The sequence below is a fragment of the Lycium ferocissimum genome, unplaced genomic scaffold (assembly GCF_029784015.1).
Source record: "Lycium ferocissimum isolate CSIRO_LF1 unplaced genomic scaffold, AGI_CSIRO_Lferr_CH_V1 ctg10094, whole genome shotgun sequence".
Taxonomy (NCBI): domain Eukaryota; kingdom Viridiplantae; phylum Streptophyta; class Magnoliopsida; order Solanales; family Solanaceae; genus Lycium; species Lycium ferocissimum.
The window spans coordinates 15,689-30,778 of record NW_026713149.1 but is presented as its reverse complement, the minus strand read 5'-3'; the positions used below and the strand labels follow the sequence as shown (position 1 = coordinate 30,778).

The window sequence follows — 15,090 nt, the reverse complement described above, 5'->3', positions numbered from 1 at the left end:
TAAAATGTACGCAAAATACGGATGGGCAATTGAAAAAACAAGAATTAACCAAGTTCAAAACACAAACTAATTGAAATAATAAAAAATACGACAAAAATATACTTAAAATGTATGCAAAATATAGATCTGAATTGAAAAAACGGGAATTAACCGAAGTTCATCGAAAAATACGATAAAAATGTACTTAAAATGCAAGTAAAATACATATATTATAGGGTCCTACCTTTGGAGAACATGAACATTTTTACTCTTGTCCAATAACAAAAACTTCGTTCTCGTATTCAAAAATTCCGGTGGCCGGCGGCGGAGGGCATCTAGGAACTGGCGGTTAAATGATTTGGTCTTTAATATTTTCTGTTCAAGCTAGGAGAAATCTTTTTTATTGCTACGGATCCGACCGTGTCAAATAGGTCTTTGTAATTGCTACGGTCCGACCATGCAATTGCTACGAGAGAAAAGAAAGACGGCGCCGGTCGGACATGCGGAGAAGACGCCGGAGAAGATGGTGGTATAAAACGACATGAGGATGAATGATCCATGGATCCCTCAAAACAAAAACAAAAAACCTTTAAACTTCCACTGAATACAGGGAAGATGAAATATGTGGCTTAGTAAGCCTAAAAAGAAACAAAGATGATGAGGGAGAACACAAAAATAGAATATATTTTAGGAAATAGAGTTGAATTTTGGCGGTAAAAGGTTGAAATTAATGAGCGAGTTAATACGAGAAAAAAAAAAGAGAAGTGAAAGAAATCAAAACGATTTGAAAAGCACGAAATTAGGGGAGATGGGAGTTAGAAACGTATATTTAGGAAAATGGGAGAGAGAGAAAGTGTGCAGCTAAAAAATAGGGGTATGGGGAGTGATAAGTTAATTGGTAGAAAAGTGGGTAGCTATAAGTTGTAAAAATATAATATTATAGCTACTAAACTTAATTATTAAAAAGTATAGTTATGTTCCATAAATATGTAACATACTAAGCTATGCCAAGTAAAATTTACTTTATCTTTTTTCTTAATTTTTTGCATTTTTTACAAATACCAGAAAAACAAAAACATTAAGTAATAAATGAGAGACAACGCTTAGGAAGAGTCTAAAAGGCACTAAACACTGTCAAAAGCCACGTCCATAAATATTGAATCCACCAATCTAACAGAAAGCCCCATTTTACCTCTCACCGTTTTGTAATGTTTCTTTTTCTTTCTTCTCCTGGATCCTAAATGAGTCGAAGGCAAAAATGTGTAGCGAGAGGAGAGAGTAACACGAAAGGAAATCCAACCTTCTAGCATATATCATCCTTTTTACGTTTGGTGACAAATCGTCCTAATCGCTTCGATGTTCCCACTGAGGCATGCATACAAATATATCCAGCCACACTTATGCCATTTTCGTGCAACAATATTAAATTTCTGAGTAAGTAATATCTTCTCTTTTTTTGTTTCGTCATTTGATTACGTGAATCATGCTTTTTTTTATTATTCATTTATTTCTTAAAGTTATTTATAAGATAAATTAATCAAAAATTGTATAAAAGAAAAGAAAGTGATTTTTTAAAGATTGCAATTAATAATGATAAATAGTACAGTACAAAATAATTGTTACACAATACGAGGAAGGTCAATGTTATGAAACCAAACCTAGAGGGAAGTCTCTAGAATAATTCCTATTAAGTATATCGAAATCATGTCAATATATTGAAATCTAAGGAAACAATAATTTAGTAATTTTTCTCTCTAGAACCAAAACTTCTATTTACCTTTTACCACAATTTTTTGCCTTTTTCACATTTTTTATTTATTTGTGTAATAATATTAGAAATAACGCAAGAGTCATGACATTAAATCTCTACATTATTGCACTGTTCACACAGCATTAAAGTCGCAAACCGTTTCTAATTTGTAAATAGGTATATGCTTTTTCTTTTGAAAGACACAATGTTACGCCAACAATTTCCCAAAAGTCTAATCAAGTGTTCTTTTAATGGTTCATGATCCTCAAAGTACATTTATAATTTTATTATAAATATCTCCGGTTCAAAATAAGTAAATTTCTAGCACTTTTTCTTTAATCTAAAATAAATGAACTTTTCAAGGTCCAAAACGGTTAATTAACTTTTTCCAAAGTTATCATTCTCTCTAATGTGTTTTCAAAATTCTGACTATCTACTTTTAAGAATAGTTTGGAGAAAGCAAATGAATAAATATTATCAAATGACCCTTTTAAGTGTACTAAATTTTCTACGGGGTGTGGCCACACCCCATGAATTCACTTATTTTGATGTGGAGCGAGTATCACACAAGCTTCGCTTTATTTTGACACAACTATTTTATCTTTGTACTTTAATTTAATTTTAAAGTAATCCAACCATTAGCAAGTTTGAATGACAAACCCTAAGCTCAGTTTTTTTTTTTTTTTTTTTTTTTTGGAAGAATCTAAAAATGAGTTTTTGTGTGTGTAAATTGCGGTCACACTCTAGGTTACCTAAAATATTTATCTAAACCCTAAAATTTGATCCTTATATTATTTTTCTTTTGTTCTTTACAAATTGGAACAAAAAAAAAAAAAAACAGTTTAAATAGACATTTAATTTAGTATAAAACCCCTATAAAAGAAAAGTACTAATACCTTTTACTCAATTGTCCGTCCATACACTAAAAAGTTAAAATTAAAAGAAGATTTATAATTGTTCTGTGCACGATCATATTACATGATTGTTAACATCAATTAAATAGGAAGGTTACACAATTAACCTCTCATTGACAAGACTATTCCTTAAGATTTAGTGTCATTATAAAACTAAAATCAAAATTGCTTTAGGTTGCATGATATATCTCAGCGGCACTACAAATATTGGTAATTGACAAATGAAGTTTAATTGCCGATGAAGATATTCTGACCTATGCAGAATGTATAACGCGGGTCCAAAATACGTCAGAATGAGGCAGATTAGTGTCCCTCGGAAAGAAAGATATATATATATATATGAATAAGATTAAAAATATTTAAATATGCCTATGATAGAATTATGACCTTTAATTTGGAGTTCATCACTCCTGTTCACCTGATTTCACATGATTTCTTGAATTTTAATCTGCCTAGGCTTCCTTTACAATTAGCCATCATTTTTTTGCTGACCCAAGGTCTTCATTTGGTCCTTAAACGTATTCGTTTGCCTTGCCTTATCTCTGAGATTTTGGTATTCTTCCTCTTTTGAGCATTTTATACATACCATTTTATTGATAATGTTGCATGTTATTTTTTAAGATTGGAGTGTTCAGACTAGCTTGCACGCATGCATGCACCTCGACTATTTCATCCATGATTGCTTGGCCAATATAATTACAACGGGTAACCAAATATACAAAAAAACATACACTAATTATGTAAGAAATAATATATATTTGCTGGATATTGTTTTTTTGGGCGGTTATACAGTGTAAAGTCCCAAAAAGCAATTCTTTTTTGGTTATATACAAGTTGTTGAATACCCTAGACATGAGGGAAGATTTTAAGTGTAGTGACAAAGAGGGTTCAAAAATTGCTTTAGGTTGCATGTTTCGAAGTCAGGAAAACGCAACTTTGAATTTAGTGTAGGACTATACAACTTCCTTGAGAAGAGCCAACATTCATTATATGGCAGACTATGGCCTAAAAGGCTAAAACTGGTAAGCCCCTAAAATGATTTTAAATAGTAAAAGGGGTAAAAATATTTTAGAGGTCACACATGTTATAGTAACTTTAGAAATAACCCAATGGAGTAAAATCGTACAAGAGATTCTTATGAAAAATGTTGAATAACAATGTCTATTTAGGAAGAATAGGAGTATGTTAAAGGAATTATTGCTTTTCTTACTCTTATTGGCTGCGATTAAGAGCCTTTAAATAGATATGAGTCGTTACATTAAAAGCAACGGTTTCTTTAAGATTAATAGTAACCTTTCCGTAACTATTTGGAAGGAACACATTTGAACGGAGGAGTAATAATTTGAAGGAACACAACCTTCAAATCAGCTTCCTTCATTTTCTTTCTCATTAAATATTTTTATTATTATTAAATAGTGCTTATATATTTATTAGTATACACATAAGACCTGATATAAACTATTCCTTCTTGCACACACATTATGTTGTGCATGTTTGGAGTAAAAGGAAATACGTGAAATTGACTGTAGCAACCGCGTACAAAACTCCTTCACCTAACCAAAATTTTTGGTTGCTGCGTCCCAGAAAAATTATGAATTCATAATTTGCTTCAATTTATCTTTACTCTATTTGTAGTAAGGTTAGACTTTAAGTTAATTATAGTAATGTTCTTAGCGTTAATTATAGTAATATCCTTAGCGTCCTTCTTCACAACTATCAGAATGTCGTTGAAAGCGATTAGTAAAAAAAAAAAAAAAAAAAAAAGGGTATAAAGGGCCTGAACCTCAGTTGGAATTTACTCTTGAAAAAGAAATCTTGGATACAAATCCAGGGGTGAGATGGACGATGTTGCAGGACTAAATGAAGCAAAGTGGCTTTCACAAGAAGCAGTTACTCCAGCTTTGGCTGTCTAAATAGGTGTTCGGCGTCAGGTCTTCACATACTTAAAGTGAAAAAACCATATCTTTTCGGTCGATCTTTAGAAGGTAAGCCTAAAATTGCCACTAAAAACTTTTTTTCATTATTGCTTTTGTTTTGTGCTTTTATTTTATCTTTTATCACAATGCTTTGTATTTATTCCTTAAACTCTGAATCTGGATTTCCCGTGTCGCATCTTTTTGCTGCTAAAGTTGATTTTCCTTTACTTCACATTATTCTAGATAAGAAATCATAGACAAGAGAAATTCAAAACCTCCAGTGTAAAGTAAGCTCGAGGACGGTATAATACTTCGCATTTGATTGGTGTAGGGTGTTGAAATGTTTTTGCTTCATTTTAGGTTGGTCATAGCAATAAAATTTCTATATATTTGTTAGTTCTCCTCCACTTATTTTTCGTTAAGATGGAGTCATATTTTTAAGATTCATATGCCACTTCACTAAGAAGTTATAAACTTATTAATTAAGTTTTAAGTTGTCACAACGTATAACGACAAGATTGTTTGATCAATCTTCTTGACTTTTATTGAATTTTATTGGTTGTCGCGTCAAAAGTGTGCACACTCAGTGCTTTTAATTTCTCTAAATGATGATCATTTAGTACTCCATGAGTTTTCATCTGTGAAAAAAAGGACTTCTCCTTTTTTTCCGCTTATTTTTATTAAATTTCAGCTTATCATATTAAAGTTCATTTTCCGGATATCATAAGAAATGTAAAAGGTTTTCCTGGTATCATTGTTATGTGACACTTCGAAATGGTGTTGCTAGAGAAGTATCAACCACTGTCAGTATACCAGGCATTAATGCTTTGAGATACTGTTGGACCGCATCATCATCTGCATATCTAAATAATTTTAGTCTCAGTGTACTAACCTACGTTGTTAATCCAAGTGTAATTTTAATGATTCAATCATTTAGTTATACATATTTTGATACCTTAAAACTTCATTAAGATTTGTATTTATGAGTTCTTAATGAAGTAGCCGATGGATCTTAAATATTAACACCTTAACTTGCACACTACAAAAGAAACCCCAATTACCAACAAAAAATTCCGTTGGTAAATTGATCAAATCGGTTGGCAAATTGAGTTACCAACCGAATACCAACTGATATTGATCCGTTGCTAAAAGGCTCGATGGTAAATTTTGCCAACCAATTTTAATTTGTTAGTAAAATTACTAACTAAAAATTGGTTGGTAAACACCCGAAGATGTTGTTGGTAATTTTTGAAGCTTGACCATGAAATTTCGGTTGGTAAATTCACAAACCAATTTTCGGTTGGTATATCGTTAGTACCTTTACTAACTAATAGAAAAGGAGTTAGTAGATTTGGTTCTTCATCATTCAATTGCATAGGTAATTTGTTGGTAACTATAGTAAAGAAAAAGAAATGTTGTTGGTATTCCGTTAGCAACTGTACTAATGGATAACAATTTGGTTGGCAAGTCCGATAGTAAAATTTTCAAGATACATCGGTAATTGGTTAGCAATTTTAGTTACAGAAAAGTTATGTTGGTAATTTACCAACGAATTTTTGAAACGTTAGCAAGAACGGTTATTTAGTTTTCTAAATTACGTTAGTAATTGGTTAGTAATATTAGTAACAACATATTTTTTGTTAGTAACAGCCAGGAAATTTATGAACTGATTGTTAATTTGTTGGTAAATATTACAAACCAAATGATTAATATTTATATTAATATAAAGCTTTGAATAATCTGAAAGCAGTAAAATAAATACAAAAAACATTACCTATTTCATAAATAATTACACCTATCATAGAGTTGAAGAAACAATCCAAAGTGTGTCTAACACAAAACAATCTAAAATTGATCTAAATATGACTTGTTTCATTATTTGAGGACGTGTCAGGTCTACTAGAAGGAGGTGAAGGTAAGCGAGCTATGATGCCCGAACAATGTGCTTGAAGTATCTGATTAACTTGCTCTTGCACCTTTTGTTGCACTTCACGCAATAATTGTCGCGTTTCTTCCCTTATTTCTTATCTAATCTCTTCTCTCATCTCATGCTTCATTTCTTCCTTCATTTCTTGAAAACGATGTCCAACAGATTATTGCACTCGAGCATCAAAGTCTAGATGTTGAAGTCGAGACGTCGAAGCGGAGGATTCACCAACATCCCCATAGAAAGGTGCTTGAAGACCAACACCATAAAGGTATGCCTTGAACCACACCAGCAACCTGGAATTCCTTATCTCTCCATATACACCTGCTAACCAAGCCCAACTCATTTTCCACATGAAGAAATTCCTTTTTAAGGCTGCTGTATGTAACTTTTTGACCTGCAATGATAAAAACCAGCATTGTGACACCAACTGCCATTAGTCTCTCCACCCATGGACCTTGAGTATGATGAAACCATAGCCATGTACAGAGCCCAGCTTTCTTCTTCTCATTTTTTGATATCAAATCCTTTCCAAAATGCTGAGGATCATTGACACCAGTAAAAACCATCTTGCCAGCACTTATGAATTCTTTGATTTGCACAAAAAAAAAAAAAAAAAAAAACACTGTTTCCATATCATCTCCTGTGCAAAATGCTAATACCACTAGCTGAGTAGCAGTATTATTCCTCTTCTGTACACCAGCAAATTGACCAAAAATACCCTTGATGGCTTCAAGTCCTATCCATTTAAACCTTTCCAATGCAGTAGCACTAGTAACCATAGTCATCCATTAACAACCAACTTCAATAAGTTTGAAATATTTCCATCTGAAACTGTTGCATACAAGTTCATGAATTCTACACATATCCACTCCAAATTCCTCATTGAACTGTGACAGTTACATTCCTGCATGAACCAATGGAATAGATGATGTAATAGAAATCTGATCCACAGCCAACACTACATCCTCCTACAATAACAGTACAGTATTTGCTGATATGTGTGACTACTAGAAAGAAAATGCCCGTGTTAAGTGAAAAGTCAAAATGTTCTATAAACAGCAACAACACATATGAGGTTTACATTTACCAAACAGATTGTATTTGTGCGTCCACCTCATAATATTTTCCTGTGAGATCTCTGTGAATATATGTAGGCACAAACATTGTAAAGAAATTTAAACGCACTCTACACAGGTAGAACATGAGTTCGACAATATGTAATCAACTACGTATAAGAGAACTAACTACAACTCTGACTGCCATTAGAAGCCTTTCTATTGTGAAACCACCTGACAATCATGTAACAACAAAGCACATTGGCAAGTTAAACACACCAAACTAACCATCTCATTTTCTCCAGGCACTTCATTAGATGGCATGAGAGTTGAAGGAGTTCCCGCCAATTTGATGTGAATTTTCTTTTCTCCTATATCTATATCCGCATATGCTCTCAGAAAAGCAACACTGCAGAATTTAAAAGGTTGAAAAACAATTTAAATATCCTTTCTTCTATAACAGAAGTTAACTCTGATTCCTATATAAACTTTTGCCAGATAACAACCATTTACATATATCTAATGAGATGAAATCATCACTTTTTTGACGAAGTGAGAAGACATTACCATTTTCTCGGGCTTCTTCATATTAGGCTCGAGACTGCTTACAAGTTCTTCATATCCGATATTTGGATGTAGCATCGAGTTACATGTCTCTTGAACCAAAGTACAGAGATCCTTTTGCATTCTTTCATCATGTGTTAAATCTAAATAAGCAGTAAAGTTAGTTCTTTCATCTAGTGTTAAACTAAATAAGCAATAAAGTTAGTATCTCGACCAAAATTTATTTACAAATGGAAGTCAATGAGGGGTGTGGAGGGGTTGAGGGGGAGAGAGGAATATAAGCAAATAGAGACTTAATAATTAATTAAGAGTTGGCTGAAGTATCCTAACATGATTCTTGTAGTTTTTACTTCACAGTTGCTCAAGTAAGGAAATTGTAAGAAGTTAATAAAATTAATGTTCTGAAGCACGATAACAGTAATGAATAGGGTGGATATCAACAAACGTTTTCAATTTACAATCTGATAATACTTTTGTAGTAGAAATGCTGCAATAATGGTAAATTGATTAAATATAAGCAACATATTACCATAGAACAGGGAAATCACCTTCCATATCCGATTTGAGTCTTTTTATTTATTGGTAACAGGAAGCTAACCTGCAAGCTTGACGGTAGAACTTCCTATTACCACCAAAGACCAATATCAGGAAAATTCATCTACATGATCCCACAACAACTTTTGGTCTGTGGATTCTTTCCTAAAACTCATCGGGAAATGAAATTTAAGAACATATTCACATGACCTCAGACAACAACTTTTTACTTGGCTTCCTTTGTTAGTTTTTTCAGCAATAGAAACATTTCAGGAGCAAAGTAATATACTCAATTAAGATAGTTACCAAGGAGGTATATATAAGGATCCAGGTCTTGTCAAAGAGTCTATAAGCGCAGACTAATTTAGGGCAAGCAGCTGCGAGAACTTTTTGCGGAGGAAATTTGTATGTTATGCCTGAAAAATCAAATAGTATAAGAATTAGTAACAGAAAACATAGAGATGCAAGTGATAGAGAGCAGAAATAGAAGAAAAAACAATAAAAATTCATCTGTAGAAACCATTTACTGAAGAAGGAAGAACCAGAAAGAAGGGAAATAAAAAAGTAAATATGTGTCACTCAAAGGAGGAGAATTGGTTGAAGCGCATACAGGTGTATACAGGTGAAGAGAATTAATATTCAGTACCAATGACTATTCAAACCGACAACCTGAAAACTATTAAATACATAGTCACAAAGAAATCTAAAATCGGCGAGATCTAAATACAAGAACTTTTCAGCAAGAAAATATAGAATTCAATAGTAATAAAAATAACTTAAAAACTATGTTTCAATCACTCTAACTCTATTTGAAGAGATTGGAGTAATTTGACTCTATTCACTGCCACTTGCATCATATGCATCTTCATCCTCATTATCACCATCTTCATCTAATTCAGATTCATCATGAATTTCTTCCTCATCACCTAAATCATCATCATCGTCTCTTAAGTTTATGAATTCTCCATTTGGATCATTCCGCACAATAGTTTCATTGTCGGGTACCACATCAAACGTTAAACCATCTTCATCATTTTGGAATGGCTCTACAACATCAACTGGAGGTAATTGTGAAGAAGATGGGGGCATATCCACAATACCCCGAGCTTTTGTTTTGCACACAGCCCACCAGTCAGTCTTATCACGTCGTAAGCTAGGATAAGCGGCATAATACACTTGGGCCGCTTGCATTGCCAAAACAAATGGTTCATACTTTTTTAATTTCCTGCGATGGTTGACATCCACAAGTTTATATTGCGGGTGAATCTTCATTCCTACTTTTGGTGTGGGATCAAACCATTCACACTTAAATAAAACAGTTCTCTTTATCGGCGTACTACCCTTGTACTCCAATTCAAGGATATCAGTAAGCACACCATAGTAGTCATAGTCATCTGCACTGTAGTTGGTTCCTTTTATGCAGACACCACTGTTATTAGATGCTCTAGAAGAACTGCGACTTTTAATGTGAAATTTATAGCCATTGACATTATAACCCGTGTACGGTTTTGCTGATCGACGCGGACCTTCTGCAAGGGCCTTGATGAATTGATTATCTATGTGGACTCGTGCCTATTAAATAAAAACAATCAGAGTTTATCATAAGTAATGTAAGTACAAGAGGAAAGATACTGTACAGGGTCTCACATATCTTTTGAACCATGATGCGAAATCTTCATCAAGTTTCCTATCCACTTCCTTCTCCGTAATTTGTGGAAAATTTTGACGAAGGGAGTCAATAAAATTTCTTTGAAACACATGCAAACAAATGACGCGCAAATTTATTTTCACAATTTTGATGTATAAATGAAAATAAAAGCTTGAAATCTTACTGCACATATGGTTGCACTTCTACGCAATTTAGTAGAATATAAATATGAGCTGCATCAAGTTCTTCTTCTGTCAGATATCTCTGATCCTGTTCACCAAATCCTTTACCTGGATAGGTGAATATAGAAAGATTACCGTGGTGTTTACCCTGATCACATGTACCACCATCATCATTTTGTGGAACTTTCCTATGCCTTGTGTAAACATGAGGCTCAAAGTAGTGTGAACAAAAAGAAGAAGCTTCCTCAACTAAGTAAGCATTGCATATGGATCCTTCAACATGTGCCTTATTACGAACATTGTGTTTGTAATTCCGGAGGTTTCTGAAAATATCACATAAGCTCAAGTCATTAGTCACACGTGATAATGAAAATGAAGTAATTAAATATATCAAATGAAATCTTACCTCTCAAATGGATACATCCACCGATTTTGCACCGGACCAGCTAGCCTTGCTTCATAAGCGAGATGCACAGGGAGATGTTCCATTGAATCAAAGAAGCTAGGAGGGAGTATACGCTCTAATTTACAAAGTATTTCAGGTATTTCTTTTTGAAGTCTTACCATATCCTCTTCTCGTATTACCGTGGAAGTGAGATCCCTAAAGAAAAGGCTCATCTCAGTAAGCGCTTCCCAGACTTTTGTTGGTAATAGCTCACGAAACGCAATAGGAATCAATCTTTGCATGAATACATGACAATCGTGGCTTTTCATACCAAACAACTTATGTTTTTTCATGTCCACACACCGTCCCATATTTGAGACATATCCATCTGGAAATTTCAGATTTTTCACCCATTCACACAAAACCTTTTTTGACTCCTTGTTTAGTGTGTAAATAGCTTTCGGGTATTCGCCACCAACAGCATGTAGTTCAGGGCGTCGACAGAACTCTTTCAGGTCTTCTCTAGATTTGGGGTTATCTTTTGTTTTACCATCTACATCCAGTACTGTGTTGAACACATTCTCAAAAAAGTTCTTCTCAATGTGCATTACATCTAGATTATGCCGAATGAGATTGGTACTCCAATACGGCAAATCCCAAAATATGCTTCTTTTCTTCCAACCGGAAAACTTACTAATTTGACGATTAACAATATCAGCCCCAAGTTCTGTTACCTTTTTTAGTCCCAATTCTTCTATCTCTCTCAAAATATCCTCACCTGACTGTACCGGTGTAGGATGAACTGTGACTACTTTGTTCTTTCTAAATGAGTTCCTATCCTTTCTATATGGGTGATCCAGTGGTAGGAACTTACGATGATTGTCAAACCAAGATTGTTTGCCACCTTTTGTCAAAGTAAAAGCATCTGAATTCTCCATGCAATATGGACATGCTAGCCTACCCGCAGTACTCCACCCAGACAACATCGAATATGCGGGAAAGTCACTGATTGTCCACATCAAAGCAGCTCGCATTTTAAAATTTTGCTTCTTAGAGATATCATATGTGTCGACACCTATATTCCATAGATTCTTTAGTTCAGCAATCAAAGGCTGCAAGAAAACATCCAATTGTTGCTTAGGATTCTTTGGCCCAGGAACTATAACTGACAAAAACAAATAGGGATCTTTCATACACATCCAAGGCGGCAAGTTGTATGGTGTCACAATTACTGGCCAAGATGAATATTGTTGTCCTGTTTGTCCAAATGGCTGAAACCCATCTGTGCATAGCCCCAATCTGACATTACGACTTTCCGTTGCAAAAGATGGATGCATTCTATCAAAGTGTTTCCATGCGGGTGCATCTGAACAGTGACGCATCACACCTTCCTCAACTTCATGCTCGGCATGCCATCGCATGTGTGAAGCAGTAGCTTCGGAAGCATACAGTCGTTGCAACCGTGGCGTAAGAGGAAAGTAATACATCTGTTTAAATGGTACAAGATTTCTCTTTGAATTAGATCTTTGCTTACTAGGCTTGTACCTGGGATGACTACAGAACTTGCAATATATAAGTTCACTGTCCTCTCCCCAATAAATCATGCAGGCATTAACACAACTATGAATTTTTTCTACTGGCATGTTCATTCCACGCATTAACTTCTTAGTTTCATAGAAATTTTTGGGCATCAGGTTATCAGGCGGAATTATCTCATTCAAATATTGACAAATGTCATCAAAACATCTTTCAGAGAGGTGGTGTTCAGCCTTGATGTGCAACAAACGCGCAACAGCTGATAATTGAGAATGCGTTTCGCAACCAGGCCACACTTCTTGATTTGCAGCATCAATCATATCATAAAATTTCTGTGCATCAGGATTAGGAAATTCTTCCATATCATTTGGATCGAATGAGGGACCAGCAGCCTCATGGATCATTCTATGATATGAAGTAGATGGTCCAGGCTCATCAAATGCACCAACATTCACCGGTGGGCTATTCATTGTATGATCCCAGTTGTGCCTCCTTTCATGTTGATCTATATTTCCTCTAACCTCATTTTCTCCATGCAAGTACCATACATGATAGTCCGGTTTAAAACCATCGCTCAACAAATGTGCATGGACTGTATGAACATTTTCAAAGTTTCTATTCTGACATTTCTTTCGGTTACACGGGCACCTTAGTCTCTCACCATCCCTCCCTTCTGGATGATTCATGGCAAACTCAATAAATTGTTGTACACCCCTTACAAATTCTGGATGATATAGACCTCCAGATAACCTTTTGTACATCCATTGACGATTTGAACTCATTTTCCTTACAAGCCTTCTTTCTGTAAATATGGGAAGAGTAAAGAATATTATAATTTATACAATCTCTGGATAGTAAAACAATTGCAATTTACAACTAAGTATCAAGACAAATGTTTCCGCTAAATTTTAATTGCAGTAGTATCTTGCTTCTTTTCTTTTTTGATTAAGCACCGGGTGTCCGAGTCTCTTTGAGCCCCGACTAATCCCGGGGGTGCACAGGCCCTCGGCAAGGAGTTTCCCGCAAGTGCACCACGGGTAGTATCTTGCTTCTTTTCTTTTTCTTTATGTAGCTTAGTTTAATCAGAACTTCATAAAATAACTACTATTGGGACATACTATGATTCAAAAGTTTTATTCTACGACGATATATACAATGTATCTAAATAAGTAAGTTAGTGTAGAACCTATTTTGATTTGGTAACCAAAGATCAGAGTAAATGTTCCAGCACATTATAAACCAAAAAACAAACAAATCCAGTCATTATGAGCACAAGCTTCAAAATGAAGTGTTATGCAACAGGGGGTTCGAAAACAGTAGACCTAAAAGAAATCTTGAGCCCACTTCACAACTATCTTAGATAATTCACCTTTATCAAGGGTATTTGAAAACACAACCCAACCCATAAACTACAACCTATATAATTAGCCAAACAAATGTAGCATATCAGCAGAGGATTGATCGAATCAAACAAACAAGGGAAAAGTAAGATTGATAAAGAATACTTACCACTTAGCTAAATAGATTGTGCAATTGAGAATCCAAGAGCACGGATGAATTTGGGGAGACAGTAGCTTGAGATTATGTTTTAATTGAGAAAACCATGGAAAGGATTTACATATCAGTAGTGGAATTGTGAACTGTGATCGTGGGTTGAAACTGAAATAATGGCGCGGAGCCTATCTAATTGGGGTTAAGGGTTTTGGCGCATAAGTTGTAACTTTTCCTTTTTTCTTTGGACAGTGTAGGATTTTAATGACTTCTTTCGTTTTTGATATGTAGTATTTTTGCAATTTTTTTTAAATTCTTATATTATACTCCCTCCGTTCACTTTTAATTGTCTAATATTCTAAAAATAAATTTTCACTTTTACTTGTCACTTTTAGCATATCAAGAGAAGATAATTTTATTTTTCCCGTTTTACCCATATATAGTATTAATTACTCACTTCAAATTATTTTTCAAATCCAATAAAAATATGCACTAATTAATATGGGCACAAAGGATAAATTATGCACTTCATTTATTAGTTCTTAAATAGCGTGAAAAGTCCAAAGTGGACAAGTAAAAGTGAACGGAGGGAGTATTACTAGTAGCTAATCACATGATTTAGAGCCTGTTTGGCCTAGCGGTCTTGAGGCCAAAAGTGCTTTTTTTAATATTTGAGGTGTTTGGTTTGCAAATTGAAACATGTCATTTTACGAGCACCAGCTGATAATCCAAGCAAAATCACAATGAAGTTTTTGAATTTGCACTGTAAAAATCCCGAAAAATAACTTCTTTTTTTTTTTAAAAAAAAGGGGGGTTGGTGAGGGTTGTGGGGGGGGGGGGGGGGGGGGGGGGGTGGTGTGAAAAACAAAAACAAAAAACAAATTTTATAGAAAATTTTAGAGGCGGGGCCGGGAGGGGGAGGGCGGTGCGTGGGTTGGGTGGTGGAAGGTAGGAGTGGGTGGGGTCGTGGAGTGGGGTTTGAGATGGGGTGGTGGGTTTGGGTTGGTGGGGTTTTTCCTCAAAATTTTAAGGAATTTAAGATCTTTAGTGTAATCAAATAAGGGGAAAACGTTTTTCTTCATATTAAACACACCCATAGTGGGGCAGGCTAATATAACAGGTAGGTATTAGTAAATTTTTTCAGAACTTTGTTTTGTTTTGAATTTTTAGACTGAAGAACTGGGGGTTTATAAATGTTTTGGGCGT

The 15,090-nt window shown here is 34.6% G+C and overlaps 1 protein-coding gene across 5 annotated transcripts; it reads right to left on the bottom strand.

Moving 5' to 3' along the window:
* Window positions 1-8,631: 8,631 nt before the first annotated feature.
* LOC132041388 (uncharacterized) lies at window positions 8,632-14,121 on the bottom strand. Of its 5 annotated transcripts, none has more exons than XM_059432098.1 (6): window positions 13,903-14,121; window positions 10,879-13,195; window positions 10,475-10,795; window positions 10,280-10,389; window positions 8,949-9,058; window positions 8,632-8,730 (listed from the first exon to the last, which is right to left on the bottom strand). In XM_059432098.1, the coding sequence occupies exons 2-6, from the start codon at window positions 13,173-13,175 to the stop codon at window positions 8,653-8,655; spliced, it is 2,916 nt and encodes a 971-aa protein (XP_059288081.1). In that variant the 5' UTR covers window positions 13,176-13,195; window positions 13,903-14,121; the 3' UTR covers window positions 8,632-8,652. The 5 variants fall into 5 exon arrangements, with proteins under 5 accessions (XP_059288081.1, XP_059288083.1, XP_059288082.1 ...); XM_059432100.1 differs by having other exon boundaries at window positions 8,632-8,713; XM_059432099.1 differs by having other exon boundaries at window positions 8,632-8,706.
* Between the last annotated feature and the right edge of the window lie 969 nt (window positions 14,122-15,090).

What these genes read in the sequence shown, in the direction of transcription:
- LOC132041388 (XM_059432097.1), bottom strand. Translation starts at nt 13,175, where the DNA reads ATGAGTTCAAATCGTCAATGGATGTACAAAAGGTTATCTGGAGGTCTA. An exon ending in TGGATGTATCCATTTGAGAG is followed by an intron (nt 10,796 to 10,878) that starts GTAAGATTTCAT and finishes TGATATTTTCAG; the next exon opens with AAACCTCCGGAATTACAAAC. An exon ending in GAAGTGCAACCATATGTGCA is followed by an intron (nt 10,390 to 10,474) that starts GTAAGATTTCAA and finishes TGTGTTTCAAAG; the next exon opens with AAATTTTATTGACTCCCTTC.